This window comes from Siphateles boraxobius, unplaced genomic scaffold (assembly GCF_051911475.1).
Source record: "Siphateles boraxobius isolate OS27281-9 unplaced genomic scaffold, OSU_SipBor_1 1, whole genome shotgun sequence".
NCBI lineage: Eukaryota > Metazoa > Chordata > Actinopteri > Cypriniformes > Leuciscidae > Siphateles > Siphateles boraxobius.
The window spans coordinates 9,337,338-9,357,886 of record NW_027508699.1 but is presented as its reverse complement, the minus strand read 5'-3'; the positions used below and the strand labels follow the sequence as shown (position 1 = coordinate 9,357,886).

At 36.2% G+C, this 20,549-nt stretch overlaps 2 protein-coding genes across 2 annotated transcripts; one reads left to right on the top strand and one right to left on the bottom strand.

Annotated features, from left to right (window-relative positions):
- The first annotated feature begins 364 nt into the window (after positions 1 to 364).
- On the top strand, positions 365 to 15,339 carry gipc2 (GIPC PDZ domain containing family, member 2). The gene is made up of 6 exons (XM_077200705.1): positions 365 to 940; positions 9,081 to 9,266; positions 9,751 to 9,931; positions 10,400 to 10,518; positions 10,648 to 10,729; positions 14,380 to 15,339. Exons 1-6 carry the CDS (start codon positions 665 to 667, stop codon positions 14,529 to 14,531), a joined length of 996 nt encoding a protein of 331 aa, XP_077056820.1. The 5' UTR covers positions 365 to 664; the 3' UTR covers positions 14,532 to 15,339.
- A 1,012-nt stretch (positions 15,340 to 16,351) lies between these two features.
- Positions 16,352 to 20,104, bottom strand: txndc12 (thioredoxin domain containing 12 (endoplasmic reticulum)). Its single transcript, XM_077201213.1, has 7 exons — positions 19,938 to 20,104; positions 19,376 to 19,436; positions 18,933 to 18,985; positions 18,207 to 18,280; positions 18,000 to 18,069; positions 17,470 to 17,553; positions 16,352 to 17,179 (listed from the first exon to the last, which is right to left on the bottom strand). The coding sequence occupies exons 1-7, from the start codon at positions 20,038 to 20,040 to the stop codon at positions 17,100 to 17,102; spliced, it is 525 nt and encodes a 174-aa protein (XP_077057328.1). The 5' UTR covers positions 20,041 to 20,104; the 3' UTR covers positions 16,352 to 17,099.
- Positions 20,105 to 20,549: the final 445 nt, after the last annotated feature.

The window sequence follows — 20,549 nt, the reverse complement described above, 5'->3', positions numbered from 1 at the left end:
TTTTAAAAGCAGATTTTCGGGCCTACATCTCAATGAAAACAGCCAATCGTCTGTATCCTTACTAAATGATTAAGAATGAATGTTCCAAATATATAGCCTTTTTTTTGTAGTAGGCCTATTGGACGTAAGTATGAATAGGCTAAACTCGTAATGTGTATTTATTTATTAGTTTTATATATATATAGTTTCTACACGCCCGTAACTGTTACATCATCTGTTCACTTGAGAGGAAAGTAATTAGCTAATCGTGAGTAATAGCCTATTTATGGCAAAATAATCACATTTTGGGCGTATGTTTATCTTCATCAGCTTTCACCGGTTGGAGTAAAAAAAAATCATTAATTGACACCTGAGCCAGGTAAATGAGTTTCAGGATGACGTCACGGCGCCCTGTAGCGCGCGTGCGTTCGGCCATAGAGCTGTCCATTGTGTCTGTCTGCGTCTCATCGGCAAGAGAGTTTACAGTAGATCCGCGTACAGTCTATTTCTAATCTAATACCTGTTATTTTTAAGCCCCTGGGTCGCTTTCGAAGAGAGGAAACTACCGCCCTGAACTAAAAGGACCCATTCAACAGGTTGTTTTCCGTCTTTCAATGCTCTAGCCGTCCGGTTCCCGTGTGTAGCCTACTTCAGTCCCCCCTACGGATTTACAGGAGGAGCGAACATGCCTTTGGGACTCAGGAAAAAGAAAAACAAGTCGAGGGAAAGCTCGAACTTAGTGGAGAATGAGGAGGTGAGCGGGCACACAGGTGTCGGGAAGTCCGCGGTGAACGGTGGCGGAGTCGGCGGACTCCCTCCTCCACCTGCCAGCCTCCGACCGAAACTCGTGTTTCACACGCAGCTCGCGCACGGGAGTCCCACGGGGAGGATCGAGGGCTTCACGAACGTCAAAGAGCTGTACAGCAAAATAGCTGAAGCGTTTAATTTAAGACCGGATGAGGTAAATGTCAACTGTTAAATATCTAAGTGTGAACTTGAGTCAGTTCGCAGGCAGTGAGTCAGGAATAAATTAGCAACACAAAGTTGCAAATCAAAAACATGGTGTTTGCATAAGGTGCGTCTGAGTACAGCGAGCTAAAAATTTCGAGGAGTCGTTGACGTTCTTTTTTTTTCTTTTTTCTTTTTTTTTTACCAGGCTAATGAAAACACTCGTTGTAAAGACACCATTTTAAACCTTCAAATTAGTTGCCAGCATAAAAAATGTATTTGGGTCAATGACAGATAAGGATATTGGATATGATAAAAATTAGATTCTTGGCTATTAAAAAAACTACTTTAAAACATTTGTTTAGTGCTTAGAAATGTCTTTTTTCCCCCCTAATTGTTAGTCCATTTGACCTGAACAGAACATTTTCAAATAAAGGTCTGGACTTAATGACCTTGAGGTTCTAAAGGGGTCCTCACTGTTTTATGGTGTACTTGTTACATTAAAAAAGTCCAGCATGTTGATTACACCATGCTGACTTAAATTCGGTGAACGAACTAGAATATTTAAAAACAAAATCCTAAAAGGGTTCTTTATTCTTAAAAAAGTCTTTTTATATATACAAAAAAAAAATCTCAGTTTCAGTGTTGGTGTTGTTCACCTTTGTAGTGCAACAAAGAATGTGTTTTCAAAGTAAATTTCTGTATTTAATTCTTAATACAGTTTTTAAATGACTTGCAAAAAAAAAGAAGATGAGCATTCTGTCATTGACCCACATGAATTTGAAAACACCACATAATTCTGGTGATAAAATAAATCTTCCAACTGTCATCGCAAAACTATTTTATGTTGTGTTGAATTGGTGGCTAATTTGATTTCATACGATCTTATTTGTAAGTTTTTCATACAATCTGCTTATGCCCCACTGATGGTTAGGTTTAGGAGTGACATCATGCTTGCTTTTCCCCAAAAAGCATACATTTCCAGGCTAAACACATCATACAAATTTATATTATGGAAAAACCATCATGATGTCTCAAGATAAAGTTGGAAATTCTTATTTTTTCTAATAGTGTGAATGAATTTTGTTGACCAGATTCTTGAATTTGTTATTTTGGAACTTGAATTTAGAATATGGTTTGTTGGAGATTAAAAATAATTCTTGATGAAGCATTCTAGATGCTTCAGTTCAGTGTCTTTGTTTCTGGGAGCATAGATACTTTCTAAATCGCTAATAAACAAAAAAGGTTCTTTGTTGAAGACAATAAGGTTCTCCTATGGCATCAAGTGTTAAAAATCTTTTTGGTTGCAATTGAAACGTTTATTTTTGTGAGTGAATAGTGTTGTCTGGCCTCTCATATAGCAGTTGGTCCTCATTCAAGAAAGTTTCCTACTACTTCCTGTACTAAAAACACTTAAGGGGCTTTATCCCAAAAACCAGTCAGACCAGTAACCGGACTGTTTGGACAGATCTGTCAGTGTGTGGTGTTTGAATGATTTAAAGGTCAGCCAACAGATTGTTTTGATGAAAATAAATCGCATGATGTCCTGGTGAAGTTTATCCGTTGCGGATACCTCAATCCTGCACAGTTCCTTTATGAATCTACCACTGATTATTTGCGTGTTCAAATGGTGGGTACTGATGATGATATAGGCACATTGCCGGTCCTCAGAGGAAGTCCCTCACATCCTGTTACAGTGGGTTCAACCCACATGATGATAAATCGCCCCGGCCCTCCCGGGGATGGAGGCTGTGTGGATTAGTGTGTACATTATTACTCTTTTTGCATGGGTTGCCTATTGATTCCTATCTTTACCAGCATATTAGGATGAATTTTGTAGTACTATTTGTGATTTGAGCAGTAATTTGAAAGCTGTCATATAATGGATTGTGGATATGGTATAATGGATATGATAGATACCCGGTTAAAAGGGCTTTGTCGATTAGGTTCGACTTGGTCCCTGTTTAACGCGTTTACAACATTCATTACCTTCCCATGCAAAATTAATGTGACAAAGAGACTCCTTTTGTCAAGTGCACTGGCAGATTCAAGATTTCTGCTATCATGGGGTTTAACGCAGGTAAAAATGAAGACATTGTAGACATGTAGCTGTCATTTTTTGCAGACAGCTACTGGTCAAAGTCTGTTTATTACCACGACACAGCTCTGTTTCACATGCTGGACTACGTGACTTCACTAAAGTGTGCTTTCATGGAGCTGAAATGTCATTTGTTTAGCATTTGCATGCAGGTGCTGATGTCTGGACATTGTATTGTCTGCTCAACAGCTTTCTATGTTTTTGCAGGTTCAGTCATTTGGTAGATTGTTTGATTTAGCAGGCCTTATCTGAATATTTGCTCGAAGGCCTTCAAACTGCACCATGTACTGACTAGTTAATTTTACTTCTCGCACCAGTTTTTTGTTCTAATAAGAGCGAGCTAGTATAGTGCGATCTGAAGCAGTCTCCTCATTGAAGTCCTTATTAATACTAAAACTGAACTGGAAAGCTCCCTTCTATCGGAGTGGAAAGTATGTTTGTATTGCTAAGGTAATTATAATGGACGCCCAAATAAAAGCCCCATGCATTTTCCATTAAAGAAAGCAGAGCTGAAAATGTTGTCATTTTTAAAAAATTCAAATGAGTAGCCTAGATGCACATGCTTTCTTTTTTTAAAAGCTGGATAGACGGCAGCATTGTTTATTAGTATCAGTATTATCTGATGTGGCAGGAACACACAGTTTATCTCAGTGTGACCGTCATAGCATACGGCCCCTAGTGAGATTATTTACAACCTAGATTTCTGTAATGCTTAGACAGTATCAACCATTGTAGATACGAGACCCTGCATTCACAATCTGACTAAACACTAAATTCCAGTCCGGTCAGTGCATCTGGTTGAATTATGCATTGATAATGTATGCAATTCCATATTGTTGTTCATTAAGGAATATTTTGTGAAGTGCAGCAAGAACATCTACAAACGTCTAAAACCAAAGAGAAGTAAAACATTTAAAATATTGCATATAAATGTTAATGTCTTTAAAATATATTAAAATAGGCTTAACTAAATGTTTTGTTGCACTTAAAGTGGCAGGTATAGACTATACTAATCAAAATGACTCATTTATCCTGTGAAAATGGGCCAAAAATGTTTCATGACTCATCCTGCACTACACAAATTTTTGTCCAATCAGATCTTAGAATAAGAATGTCCCACCCTCTAACACCACCAGCCACTTAATATAATTATGGTTCAACTAAAGCATATTGGCCATTTAAAAAAAAATGAAAAGGAAGAAAGTCCTTTGGATATGTCAGAATTCCAATTTCCAGTGCAGACTTCCTGTTTCAATATGACAGCAATGCGGATATTATGTGCTAAACCGGTATTTATACATAGTATTAGCTGCTGCACTGCTGATTTTAATAAAATTGTGTCCTGACACGATTCTAGTTACAGTATTAGATTGTGTCATCATTGAGTAATTGACAAATTACAGTAACAAAGTAGTTGTAGATATCTGTACACAAGTCTGTGCTTTATCAGAGTAGGTTATTTTTATTTTGGAAAACATTTATTTTGGAAAACATTTACTTCACTACATTCTAAAGCATAAAATCCTACTTTTACTCCACTTCATTTGTTGACTGGAGAACCGCTGAAATTGGATCAGTACAGTTCACAAATGAATTATTCAGGGGTATTTTTAAATAACAGGGACCTATATACAGTATACATTCTACTGATCTAATTGCAGCGGTTCTCCAGTTCGATTCAGTGATTCAATCAGAGCTAGGCTTCCACTGTTCTGTAGAAGTCTCAAATTATATAGTGCTAGTATGTTTGCATAGTGTTCTTCTTAAAAGGTTAACATACACTCTTAAGAGTGAAGATTCCAAATGGGTGTTTTAGCAGTTATAGAAGAACTATTTTCGGTTCTCCAAAGAACCTTTCAGCCAACAGTTCTTAAAATAACCTTTATTTTTGTTTGTTTCTTTAAGAACCCTTTTCACTAAAGAACCTTTTGTGGAATGGAAAGGTTCCATGAATGCTAAAGGTTATTCATGGAACATCAATGCCAATAAAGGACCTTCATTTTTTGTGTGTATTTTGCCCCATGTCGTCTGTTTTTATATTGTCACCACACATTTTGTTTTTCTTCATTTTTAAAAAATGCTATATGGTATATTTTGTTTTCTTGTTTGCACAATTATCAGTAGCCTAATTAAAATTGACATTTTAGCTTCTTGAAGTTTAATTTTGATAATCAATTACTTTTATACTTTTGCTCAAGTAAACTTGAAATGGATTTCTTTTTGTTTTGTTAGGGTAAAGTACCTGACTTGCACCACAAAGCTTAAAAGTAAAAGATTAAAAACAAAATAAAAGTCAAAATCTTTGAGGATGTTTATTGACACCCTACAAAGCATATCATATTGCAATTCTTGTCATCCACACGGTGAACCGAGGCTGATCCTGCAGCACTCGGGTCATTATAAGGAATATGATTTATCAGTGTTGAAACACGTCCTTCAAGTATGTTCTTGCTGTTGTCATCTGAATGGAATGTGAGTCGCGCCTTTAATGAAACCCGTTTAGATGGTTATGTTGTAACTTCAAACGTCAGTCTGTGTATTTTGAATGAACACATTTTAACGTATCATTTGATGAAATACAGGGGGGAAGCAGAAACATGCCATTTATTTGATCTCAATGGGACAGTTCTCCCAAAAATTTTATTAATATCTTTCCAAACCTGAATGGCTTCTGTGAAATGCAAAAGAAAATATATTTTTTGAAAATTCCCATATATATTTTTTTTAATAAACACAATGAAAGTAAACAAAGTTCAGTGTTGTTTTGGGATCCATTGCCTTTCATTATATGGACAAAAATATCGGAAATATTGTAAGATTCAGAAAGAAAGTCATAGATTTTTGGAACGACTGGAGGGTGAGTAAATGGTGAAAATCATTTTTTTTAATGTTGTTGTGTGTTTGGTGTTTTTAATGAGCTTTAAGACAAACCATGTGCAAATTCATAAGTCATTGCTGAGTATTTTATACTTAAAACTGTTTTTTGTGTGTTTCTGACGTCACAAACTACCTTGAATCACGTCAACGTGCCAGCCGGCTTTAGCATATCATTAACAGCGAACTAGCAGGGGAGTCTCAAAAGATAGCCAGGTTATCCCGGTATATTACTCTGTTGATATGAAAAATCGTGTAGATTTTTCGATATTACGATGTTAGGATGATCTATATGCCTTTCTCCACTGACGTTCTGAGTCGTTCAAAGCGTTTCTGATGATTGTTAGAAGGCAGCTGTCTGTTCAGCGAACGGGAACATGGTTTGAGTAACATTTGCAACACATTATTAGCTGTTTAATAACGTAGTCAAGCAAAAGGATAAGCATATAAATAATTACTGTTATGTGTCCGACGTTGTAAAGAGCGAAACCATTGTGCAGCCTTTACATTAGTAAATTTGCCGAGTGGATCTTTGAGCTGGCGTGAGTGAGTGGAGGCGGGGCTAATTCGCATATTCGTGAATCATCGTATTCTGAATGAAGCAAGGGTGTAGAGTTAGATTCAAGCTATTTTAAGGCATGAAGAAAGTCTTCACAGGAAAAAAACAAATTTTAAAAACAAGTTTTAAGGGATAAAATGATTGACTTCAGGGGGACTTTAAATTGAACTATCACTTTAACAGTTGCCGTGTTTGGTTTGTTGATAAATGTAAAAAGTATGTTAAAAACAAAGTTGACCGAAGTTCACTCTCATTCACAGGGTAAACACAGTGAAGTTTTGAAAGCTGGTAAATCCTTCCTTTACCCCACCAATGTTAATAGTTACCTATGGAAAAATGTCAATGAGTCTCATTTTGCTGTTGTGAATGGATTTACACTGTAATATCTAAGCTGTCTGGTTAGTCAGTCGTTGTAATGAATGATTTGATGATTCTCTTCACTTCATCAACATGTTGTTGTGGTGTGAAACCTGGCTGCTTCAGCATTTTGACCTGTTAAACTGTGTTAATCTTTCAAAGCGTCTACATCACGTTTGTTCCTTTTTTGGTCCGTTATTAATGCCAGCTTAATCTTTAGGCTCTGCTCATTCATTCATTAGAGCAGACTGCCCTCCCCAGGCCCCCAAAATAGCACTCTGTTACCAAAGAAACGGGCCTCGCTCTCCACTTTATTTCCACAAAGTGTTGTAGTAGATTACTATAATCTTGTATATTGGCTAACACAGTTGTTTTAATTTCCAGCCTGTTTCAAGTATGTGCTTCTGAAAGGTCGGTCTGTTGCAATCCTGTCTGTGGGTGTGTCTCGTATCGAAGGTGAAACATTTGCCAGTTAAAAGAGTTTTTTTTTTTTTTTTCTCATATGATGTGGGCGGGTACGTCAGAGCGTAGATCCGCCGTGTGTCTCTAAAAAAGTGAGATGTGGAAGAGGAAGCATGATGTCAGTCGCAACCTTGGTAACGGCGTGTAGGTGTCCGTGAATCGTCCCACAGAGAGCCGCCTCCAGCCTGCAGGACGAAGCAAAGCTGGTCATCTAGTAGCCAACAGCCGTCTCCTCCTCCCCCCTCCTGTCCCTGCGAAAGCTCCCCCTTAATCCCGGGCCTTTTGATAGGCTCTGGTAACCAGGGCAACAGTCTTGTGTGAGTGTCAGCTGATGTGTGTCCAAAGTGCCCGCTGTGCACAAAAGGGGGAGAAAACGAGTCGTCTTTGTTTGGAGCATCTCGGCACCGCCAAAGGTCGCTTTAAAGAGCTGATACGGACTGTTCGTTTCTCTTCCGTTAAATTGCGTCCAAAGGTTGTCCTTCGCTTACAAGCATGAGATCATGTTTACTATCAAGTTATCATGAAGCAAGGGAAATTTGCTTTAGTCTTTTCTTGACTTGTTATACAATACTGTGTTTAGTTGTCATCAAGTAGCCCAGCCCATCAGCCGTCAAACCTTAAATCTGGTGTCTCAGGTTGCCAGGTCTCATGTTTCCTCATCCTGCCAGACACTAAAAGACATGATGCCAGATTTTTAGATGATTAACACCAGGGTGACCCCATCTGTCTGTGTGGACATTGGTTATGGGGTATAATGGAATTGGTGCTTTTTGTTTTTATATATTATTGCATATAGGCTATAAGTATTTTATTATTATATAACATTGGACAGAAATTAGCTTTATAAGACACTCGGCAGCATAATAGTCACTTTTATTGCTTAAAAATTGCAAAACTATTATTTTAAAAACAATACATCCTTCATTGGCTTGTAGGCATTGATTGTGGGGGAAATTCTGTGAGATTCCATTCTGTTTTTTTAATGTTGTGAAACATGTTAGATGATTATAACTGGTAGTTGGAAAAATTCACAACTTAACCAGAATGTCCTAAAGGAAGATGCATGGAACTTCATTCATAATTTCTAATCTTTATGGATAAGAATCCAATTAAAATCAAACTGGATACTACTGCATTAACTGAAACAGGATTTTTTTATTTGTACTTGATTATTTTCTCCTCCTAGAAATGTCACTTTGTCAGAACCTACTAATGAAATACTGTTTTGTAACTGGACAGTTAAAGGAAATAATTATGGAGCTGTAGAAGTTTTTCTTTTAATTCAATTTGATGACATACTGGGGAATTGCATTATAGTCTTATTTTTCCTTTTGGCCACTATGTGTTCTTAAAATAATATATTAGTTGATTTTCTTGTTGTATATTTTTTGACTGCATTGGTTTGCAAAAGTTTAGCATTTGCTCTTAAAAACTTTCGCAAGCACATACAAAAGTGATATGCTATATATGCATAAATACAGTATGCAATAATATACAGTATGCAATGCTTTTGGGAGTGATTATTAGATGTAATTTTTCCTCATATTTTTTCCATCACCATGTCCCCTTAGTACGGAGCCTCTAACGTTGAAAGTAAAAAAATGAGATAGGAGGAAAAAATATTTCAATAGTTTTTTTTTTTTAATCTAACAAATGAAGAATTTAGATTTCTGACTGTGGGATTAGCTACTAAATTAAAGTTAGTAAAATTGCATAAATCCTTAATGTTGTCTCTGGATGTTTTATTTTTAAAAAGTGCCGTGTCACTATAGTTGAAACTCTCCTCTAAATGTATTACAACAGATCCTATTTTGCACACTCAACACCCACAAAATTGATATGGAAAAGCTGCTGGGAGGGCAGATAGGACTGGAGGACTTCATCTTCGCTCACATAAAAGGGATCAAAAAGGAGGTGGAGGTGCACAAAACTGAGGATGCACTTGGGCTCACCATCACAGACAATGGAGCTGGATACGCCTTCATAAAGGTACACTCACAATGATGCTTCTCTCTAGAACAAGCTGTTATTATGGCATGCCGCCCCTTTAGCAGCGTAGTTTTCTGAGCATAGCGCACATACTGTGGCTTGCCCTAGTAATAGCACTTCCCATGTACAGCTAATGATTTGCATGTTTTTGAAATTAAACAAATGTAGTGCCTGAAGAGTATTTTACGAATTTGTATAAGTTGTTATATAAAAATGTTATTTACCCTTTTGTCCTGTGTTGCTTTTGTTTGGCCATGCTTTGATTGAGAGAACTTAATCATTTAATTATAAGTTAGAATGACTTTCATGTGTCTAGTTGAAGCTCTGAATGCTGGGTTTCAGACCCATTTTCTGAATTGTTTATACATAATTAAGCCTAGGTAATGGTTAAAGTAAAAGTAGACCTACATGTATTTGTTCAATTGCTACTTTCACATGTTAACATTCTTAAATCTGAAGCATGTGTGTGTTTTCCGTTTGGCAGCGTATCAAAGAGGGCAGTGTGGTGGATGACGTGAAGGTGATCTGCGTGGGAGATCATATCGAAAGCATTAACGGAAAGAACATTGTGGGGATGCGGCACTATGAGGTGGCGCGAATGCTGAAGGAGCTGCCGAAAGATCAGTCCTTCACCCTTAAACTGATGGAGCCCATGAAAGCCTTCGGTTTGTCATTCATGCTTCTTGTTAAAGTAGTTTTTTTGGTATATTTTTAATCTTGTACGTGACTGATGTATGGAAGAAACCCTAGACAATAGAGTGCAGCATTAAATATCCCATTAATTTTCTCCATAGAGAATTTCATTTTTAACACAATATGAGCCCATGAGCTCTAAGTGATGGTATTTGCTTCTCAAGAAGCCACAAGTCAATGATTTCAATTAGATTTTAAAATAATTTTTTTTAAATTGCTGAATTCCCAATGAGGAACTACACTACCCACAATCCTCTAGATAGATTCACCAATGAGAGAAGCCGTGGCAATGGAAACTGCAGCAAAAGAGCTCAGCAGCGAACGGTCACTCCCATGAGGCATTGCGATTTCTCCTTAGACTTCATCATGTGATCTATTGAATGTATTAATGTAGATTTAATGTAAAAAAAGAATATGTTCTTTCACTTTCACATCGGCAGAGATGCTTGAACCAAGGTCAAGAGGAGGCGGAGGCAAATCCTCAGGAGAGGGCAAGATAGGCACAGGCAGAGAAACGCTCAGATTGCGCTCAAAGGGTCCTGCAACCGTCGAGGAGATGGTAACTGTGTTTTCCAAATGTTGCCATATAGCTTGTAATAGTATTAGCAACATGGTCAATGATAATCGAGCTGTACCATTCACTTAAAGTTGATAGTAGTATATCTAATGCCTTTCTATTACACTACAGCCCAATGAGTTTGAAGAGAAAGCAGTGAAGAAAGTGGATGATCTTCTTGAGAGTTACATGGGCATTCGAGACACTGAATTAGGTGAGACTTCTGTAGTGTGCATCACCTATTTTACAAGATCGTATAAAGGTTCAATTTTGACCGAAGTGTATTTTAACTAAATACACTACTGTTTAAAAGCTCGGGGTCTGTAAGATTTTTTATGTTTTTGAAAGAAATCTCTAATGCTCACTAAGATTGCATTTATTTGATCAAAAATACAGTAAAAACAGTAATAATGTGAATATGATTACAATTTTAGTTTTACTTTTCAAATGCAATTTATTTTCAGTGTCACATGATTAATTAGAAATCATTCAATATACTGATTTGGTGCTCAAGAAACATTTCTTATTATCAGTGTTGAAAACAACTGTGCTGCTCAACATTTTTGAAGAAACTGTGATGCATTTTTTTCTGGGTTCTTTGATGAAACTGAAAGTTTAAAAGAACAGAATTTATTTGTAATACAGTACTCTTTTGTAACATTATGAATGCCCTTTACTACTTTTATTTAATGCAGCCTTGCTTTTATTTATTTAACCAGGTTGAAAAAATTATTTTTCAAGAGTGACTTGGCCAAGAGGGCAACAACAAATAGCATAAATATACATCTTTCACAACATCAACCGAGTCAATACAATCAAGGATCACAGCAAAAGTTTACCAGGGGATAAAAGTAATAATAAAATTACCTAAAACTCATTCAGTGATGGAAGCAAGATTATAGTAGCCTATACACTCACTGGCCACTTTATTAGGTACTCCTGTTCAACTGCTCATTAACGCAAACATCTAATTAGCCTAATATCTAATCATTATAGTAACTCAATGCATTAGGGCATGTAGACATGAGCTAGGTTTGAAAACACCCCTTATTCACTATTCCCTACATTACTCCACAAATATAGTTCACTCGAGGGAGTGAATGAAATGGAGTGAGTGAATTCGAACACTGAGTGTGCTGGAAGGGCTCCCGCTTTTGCATAGTTTGTGCTTGCTGTTTAATAATCATTAGAAACTTAGCAAACTGGCAGCTCCAGTAGTAATTGAAAAGATTTCTCTTCTGGAAACTAGAATCTATAAACCTTAATTAAACAATTTAATAATCAATTAAAAAGGAATGTAAACCTGTATGATATCATGCTGTAGCCCCATTGTACCAGCGGTTTCGGAGAATGGATGGATGGATGATTCAGCTGTGAGCGCCATCTGGTGAGACGCGGGAAATCATTTGGCACGCGAATCTCACAGTGCATTATGGGTATTCTCTAGCCATTGAGCGTACATCAGTTGTACATTTGTTATTTTGTTGCCCTATTTAAGGGCAAAAGGGGCGATATCAGACACCGTCATGGTCAATATGATCTGTTGAAGTTCAAACTGAGCATCAGAATGGGGAAGAAAGGTGATTTAAGTGACTGAACGTGCCATGGTTGTTGGTGTTGGACGGGCTGGTCTGAGTATTTCAGAAACTGCTGATCTACTGGGATTTTAATGGCCAACCATCTATAGAGTTTACAGAGAATGGTTAGAAAAAGAGAAAATATCCAGTGAGCGGCAGTTCTGTGGGAGAAAATGCCTTGTTGATGCCAGAGGAGAATGGCCAGACGTTGAAGCTTGAAGCAGACAGGTAACAGCAGCATAAGACACACCTGTGTCACTCCTGTCAGATAAGAACCGGAAACTGAGGCTACAATTCACACGGACAATAGAAGATTGGAAAATGTTGAGCATGTATCCATCCTTGTATCTGCGGTTCAGGCTCCTGCTGGTGTAATGGTGTGGAGGATATTTTCTCTGCACACTTTGGGTCACTTAGTAGCAATTGATCATCGTTTAAATGAGCAGCCGACCTGAATATTGTTGCTGACCATCTCCATCCCTTCATGACCACAGTGTTCCCATCTTCTGTTCGCTACTTCCAGCAGGATAAACAGACCATGTTGCAAAGCTCAAATTATGTCAAACTGGTTTCTTGAACATCTATACTCAAATGGTCTTCACATTCTCCAGATCTCCATCCAGTAGAGCAGCTTTGACATGTGAAGGAACGGGAGATTCGCATTATGGATGTGCAGTCGATAAATCTGCAGCAACTGAGTGATGCTTTCATGACAAGATGGACCAAAATCTCTGAGGAATGTTTCCAGCATCTTGTTGAATATGTGCTACAAAGAATTAAGGCAGTTCTGAAGGCAAAAGTGGGTCCAACCCGGTACTAGCAAAGTGTACCTAATAAAGTGGCCAGTGAGTGTGTGTTTGTGTTTGATCAGCTGAGCGACAAATAGGATGGAGTGAAACCACAGATAGGCTTATAAATAAAACCGTACCAGTTAAAACTTCTCTGCGTGTACAGAGATGATATCTTGGCCTTATTTAACATGAACTGATGTTTTTAGATAGCTAATAAAATGTAAAGGACTGTTAAAAAAAATTTTTTTTAGATAGTGTACTGGAGCATTCATTAAAAGCAGATCTGCATAGTCCAATAGTGGTAAAAAGTTTCCAGACACCAAGCTGAAAAGAAAAAGTTCTGTTTCTAAAAAAAAAAAAAAAAATTAAGCCTAAGTTTAGAAATTAATTTATCTGTATGCAGCTTAAAAGATAATTGACATTTAAATATTTAGTTTTTCTCTGGGAGGATGTAATATCAGGAAGATTAATAGGTAGAGCTTTGGAGTTTTCAAATATGATTCATTTAGTTTATCTGCATTTAAAACCAGTTTAAGTTGACACAGACAAGACTGTACAATATGAAACACTGATTTCAAGTATTGAAGAGCTAGTGAAGCTGATAATGCACAAAAATAAATAGCAGTATCATCTGCATAAAGATGATGCCTAGCATTAGGAATGTTATATCAAATATTACTTGTATACAAGGAAAATAAAATGGGTCCTAGAACTGACACCTGAGGTACTCCTTCAGATACCATCTTTTAAAAGCACACACTGAGTTCGTACTGAAAGTTAATTGGAAAACCATTTTATAGCATAATCTGAGAGACCAACAATGGGTCGTTTTAAGAATGTTATGATCAACTGTGTCAAAGGTTTGTAAGCTTTGTTCACAATCCAAGGCATTAATAATGTCACTTAACACTTTAATAGCAGCAGTAACAGTGCTATACTGAAAAGGAGAAAGACGATTATTTATTTCCTGGAATTTTTTTAAATTGTTTCTTGACCAGAAGCATTCGTTTCTTTAAAAAAAAAATCATACTGACTCCATACATTTGAACCCATATCCACATAAACTCATAACATTTGAATTCACTTATTTTTCATGTAAAAATTGATTATTGTTCAATTTTAAATGTGTATGTGCATGTACTGTATGTGTATTTATGAATATATATGATAAATGTTAACATTAAATCTAAGCACACACACTATATATAAAGGCAATGCTAAATTAATAATACTTAATACTTGAATACTTAAAGTAACCATATACAATATTAGGTGAATATTTGGGACAGCAACATAGATAATAAATTTAATATACTTTTGTATATGAAATAATTTTGGGACTGTGTTGTGTAACCACATAATGTCCAATCTATAATCTGCTTGCCGAAACAAAACGGCTGACCTTTGCAAGGTTATTTGGAAACATTGGTTCGTTGCATTAAGTATTGAGTAGTGTCAAACGGGATGACTTTATCTTCCTTCTCACTTCTGCACAGCGGCCACGATGGTGGAGGTGGGCAGAGACAAGAAGAACCCTGACGAGTTCGCCATGGCTCTGGACCAGGCTCTCGGTGACTTTGCCTTCCCGGATGAGTTTGTGTTTGATGTCTGGGGAGCCATCGGTGATGCCAAACAGGGACGGTTTTAAACGCTGCTACATGCACACACCACCATACACTGAAAAACTGCACAACTTTCAACAGGATCCCCTTGATTTCAGCTGTTTATAGCTAGCATGCGTATCATTTGACTTTGCGACAGATTTTTTAACAAATAAAAACTAAAAGTAAATATCACCTCCGTATTCTTCACATAATACAATCTCAAGCCTTTAAAAAACCTCCAAGAACATTTAGCCACCAAGTTTTGATCTATTTCTATGGGTAGCATTTTTAGGTGAAGCGGGGTATGTATGATATTTAACACAAGCAAAGGGAAAGGGTGATGTTTGAAACACGTTTTGCATAGAGAGAATTTTGTATAGAATAATGGATATACATCAATTGTTTTTGTAGAGATATTTTAGACTTTTTAATTTATTTAATAACGTGATAAAACGTTTTGATTTTAAAAAAAAATGTCAGAGTCAGTAGCTGATTTCAGAATATACACATGAACATAAAAAACGTCATATTAACCATAAAAATTGGTGCCATACAGGTAATTTAAGAAATTCCACAAATTAATTGATCTCACATTGCTGATTTTGTTGTTTTGAGTTTATTGTAAAATACAATCCATAAGGGATCACTTTGTATGATAGACGTATGTTTATTTTTGTGTGCGTTAAATGTTGTGTTGTCAATTTAATTTTGTATGAACAATTTCTATTGCGCTCAAATCACAAGATTTGTCTTTGCCTGATTTTTTTCACATTAAAGGTGAAAAAAGGTACTAAATTACTTTTTGAATTTGATCATTCACTGTTGATGAAATAATAAACTGTTGCCTATCTAGTTCTCTTATTATTATTTTAACATAGCTTAACATATGTAAGATTGTTGTTTATCATTCAAGCCACAATGTGTCATTTAATTCTAATTTAAAGCACTGCATTGGGCTCAAACTGTTGTTAGTGTTTTTTGGACTTACAGCAGTAGAGAAGTGGAACAGAGGGAATATCTGGATAAAGACTGCCCTCTGCTGTACCGCAGATCAGTTTTTAAATAACTCTTTCTGACCAAACCGCTCCATAATGTGGAAATGATATATGAACACAAAAATGGTTGCAAGTTATCATCTGATTAGTACACTCTTAAAAAAAATTTTCAATGGGGTTCTATACAGAATACTGAGGTTCTTGATTCAGTTTCAAAGAACCCTTTATGTAAAAAACGTTCTATATAAAGTGTCTTGATTGCATAATACTTTGCTAAATGTTTAACAGGTTATATAATTTTTTTCCTAGTGATAAAGTCTGTTTAGGAGCAGTTTCATTCATTCAGTGTAATCAAAATAAAAAAGTGAATCAAAACTAAATGCATAAAATGACCCAATGATGAGAACCCTTAAAAGTTTCTAACTTTTTAAAAAGAAAAAATCATAATTTCTGGTCATCTTGTATTTATACCACCTTTCAAAAGTTTGGGGTCAGCATTTATTTGTATCAGATAACTTTATTTCATTATAAATATCTTTATTGTCAATTTAGATCAATGCATCCTTGCGGAATTAAAGTATTACATTTTAAAAAAAAACTTACTGAGCCCAAATTTTGAATGGTTTGATGAGATCCTTCTGTTATTTTTTACTGATGTTGTCAACAATTGCGTAATATTAATTTCTAGCACATACAATGTAGCACATGATTTTTAAATTCGTTTCATAAAAATCCAAAAACACCAAGAAGGGCCTGAGAGACAATATTTTCATTAAGTACATTTGGGAAACTTTTATAACTAATATATGAATATATTAGGTATCAGTCACTCCACTCTATAAGCTAACACTGAAATAACTATATTACAATATTTTATATCAACTTTATTTGTAGCCTCATTTTACATATTGGTAAAAAATACAGTATGGTGAAGAAAGACAATTCCCTCTCAATCAATCAATCAATCAATGAAAAAAAAAATGCCAGTGTACATTACAGTCCCAAGTATTGTCAATAGCAAAAATCTCTTTTTAAACCAAAGGCAACTCCATATATTGAGGACTAATACTTTCCTAATACACATTTCTAATAGCCTTAACATAAAAGATGTTACGCTCAGGAAAACAAATCATATGTTAGATTTAGGTGGGTACAGTTTGGGGATTATAAGGCCCTTCATATATGCGACTGGGTAACTGGATCAGTTTCACCGCAGCTTGCAAGATATGGCTTGGAAGCACAAGAATCGCTGTGTTAAATGTTTCTTGAGTGCCTTGAGAATGAAGTCAAGAGGCTTGATCGGTTTCGACATGAATAATCAAAAAGGACACGCAAGCTTTGAATTTGAAAGAAAACAAAAAAAAAATTTTTTAGCACCCTTTATGTGACATGGACAGTAATCATGCTTTGGTTCTCAAAGTAATAAACCGCAAAGTAATCCGTACAAGCTGCGATATCTGGAAATGTAATCAGTAGATGCATTATAAATTCCTTCATTTTTGAAGCTTCTTGTGCTATAGCAGGTCAAATGAAATCCCAGGAGGAGTTGGGGATGAACGGATGGATGGATGGATGTAGTGTTCCGGTTGAGATCTTCCCATGCCACTTCTGCCGTTCTCAGAGTTCGTCACCAACATGAGCGTTCCTGAAGGCATCTCCAGTCAGCTTCTCTTGAGCTTCCTTCATGCTAGCCACAACTGCACATGGAAGAGATGTGAGGTCAAGGAACATTTCGTCACATTGCACTTAAGTCAAATTTGGTTTTCAAATTTATCTTCAGAATGGACTGCACACACTGTCAATCCTGTTTTGCTTTGCTATTCGAATGCACGGTATATTATATGAAGCAAGGTGAACAAACTAAAATTAAAGGCACAGCTAAAGTCAATACAGTGCATTATTTAACTCAGGCTCATTGGGGAAACAGAAAAAGATATTTAGTTGTTTCTTGCATATTCCACAACGCTTCCAAAGTAAAATGTCTTACCTTGATCTGCATTGCTGTAGAAGTACTTGTAGTTTGGGTTTCCGTTCTTGTTTGTGATCTCAGAGTGGACTTTACCAGTGGGATCTAACAAAGAGCAAAACACATATTTTCCATCTATGTTGTGACAGTCATCTTGGCCATTTACTGACACCTAGTGCCGTGGATGTAGCATCACACAAGTAAAATGTTTTGTTCCTTATGATATTGTAGAAACACACTATTCAAACATGCGTAATTTGTTCTGCTGCTGTCCAATAATGTGAGGGTTACTAAGATAAAGTTAGTCATATTTGGCTGGTTATGTGATGCCAACATTTCACCACCCATTAAGACACTGACTCCGCCCTAACTTCATGTAAAATTAAATAAAACTGCTTTTATTAGGCCACTAATATAGCCTTCATCAAGATTTAAAAAAAAAAATCTGTAGGAATAAATCTTTTTAATGATAAAGAGTCCACCTTTAAGCAATGGTTGATGTTCTAAACTAGAGCATTTGCCTAGCCGATTTGTTTATGTATGTAACCTACCCAGGAAAAGTATTCTGGGAATATAACCACCATCTGGGCTGAAGGCCTCATCTTTAGGCTCCTCTTCATCCTGTAGCCACAAGAGACATGTAATGAGAAGATTAATAAATGCTCTAGAAGTGCAGTTCATTTAACTAAGGTAGTTAACTAATGAAACCTTATTGTAAAGTGTTACCATATAAATAAATACAGGAAAATAACACTCACCTCCAAGTTAATCATGACAAAGTTGTGGGCCAACTCAGAGATGTCCTTTGATTCAGCAAACTTGGGCTTTAGCGCTAAAGTTATTTTTACAATGTCATAATTTATGTTTGCACTTCAAGGTAACATAATAAGCCATACATACACTACTGTTCAAAAGTTTTAGGTCAGTAAGATTGTTAAAATATATTAATAGTTTTATTCAGAAAGGAAGCATTACATTGACCAAAAGTAACAGAAAAAAATCTTGCAACTAAATGCTGTTCTTTTAAACTTTCTATTAATCAGAGAATGCTGAAAATATTTAGTACAAAAAAAAAAGCAGCACAACTGCTTAATTTCAACATTGACTATTAAAATGAAATGTTTCTTGAGCATCAAATCATCATATTAGAATGATTTCAGAAGGATCATGTGACACTGACGACTGGAGTAATAATGCTGAAAATTCAGCTTTGCATAACATGAATAAATTAGTCAAAAGTATATTCAAATAGAAAAAGAGTCATTTTAAATTGTAATAATATTTTACATTACTGTGAATACATTTTTATATTGTAAACATTACTTATATATATATATATATATATATATATATAATTTATTATTTTTTTAAACATTAAACAAAAATATTACTGACCCCAACCTTTTGAATATTATTGTTGAAATACTTTTGTATTTCCATTCTTATGACAGATATTCTGACCAAAGACTCAAGCAGCCACATACCTTTACAGGCGCCACACCAAGTCTTGTGAACAATGACCATCAGAGGAAGCCCACTGGACACATTGAAATTTTTTAGAACCATATAGCAGACTACTTACATAAAGTACATAGAAATATTAGTCTCACACTCTATATCTGAAGTGAAATGCTTAGTTTTCAGATCAAAGCTTTGTCATTTCTATTGTGGGGGATAAAACATGTAATCAATCAGACAACAGAATGCATGTAGTATAGATTGTGTACCACAGGTTTTTATCAAAGTTTGTATCATGCTGATAAATTTAGAGGCCTTAGAAATGCCTGTATCAAATATGATACGGTATGCCTTATAGGATTGCACATGACCTGATTATATTTCTGAAAGTCTGGTACAGGCCTACCTTTCATAGAAATATTCAAAGCATAACGTTACAGAGATGACTGGGTATTACAGTCATATATACCTTGATTCAGCCTCCTTCTTCCCATCTTCAAGGCTCCTCCAGTGAATGTGGTCCCCAAATCCTTTAATAAACACAAACAAGTGCATTATGTAATATGACACATCCGGTTGAGAACCAGTGTAACGTTACCTGTTGGAACAAGCCAGGGCTATAACAACAGAACAAAGAGATCTGACACAAAACACCTGTTATCAAAGATCCCATCAAAGTATTTCATCCATTTCCCAAATGCAATGACTTTCGCTGTTCAGCATTCATAACTCTAACGTTAAGTTCATCTGATCATTTATGATCACTTATGGATTGCAAAACCCCACCAACTCAGGTTAAAGATGAGCTCATATCTGAATAAAACACACTGATTTTATACGGAGATGGATATACTGTAACTAACAACAGACAGTCATCTTTACTAAGATAGTAGTGAGTTTTATCTCGGTCAGTCTAGTTACATTAGTTAGATCCGCGTTCCGGGACAGAAGCCGGTGGTCTAACGTTAGCACGGATAGCTTTGATAGGGATTGTTCTAGATCGATTTTCTAAATTTATTGACATTTTTTACCTCGTCCATTGCCATCAGCTAAGACCTCCCCGAAATGTGATGCAATAAAAACCAGTATAAGTGAAACCAGCGAAATGTTGAGTAAAGACGACGGCATTTTCATTCCGATGGTTGTTAGCCTTGAGCTGCCTGTATGTGACGGAGAGACCCCGGCCGCTGGGTCCTAAATCCCGCCTATTAACGCTAAATGGAACAGCCATATTCTTCTGGGACCCAGAAATAGACATTTTGTCCACGCACTGCCACTGACCACTGTTGTGGACATTAGCTAATATTTTAGTGAATATCTTTGACACCCTATGTTACAGTCTGGATGTCCTGTAAAGAGCACTGAGGGCTTTTCAGAGATACCAATGTGTGGCGGTTTCACCATAAAAACAACTTCTCCTTGGTCTTTAAAATTGACTTACATTAATTTAGTGATCAAATGTATCACTCTTATGGAAATATGATAATAAATTCTATGTCTAATTTAAACTGGACTACTTTTCAAATCGTATTTCATAAACCAACATCTGAGGAAAACGTTATTGGAGTGTCTAATCAAAAGTTGACTTTCTGTAAAACAGGGCATCATTTGCACACATGTCCACTAGTGGACACCAGGACTCA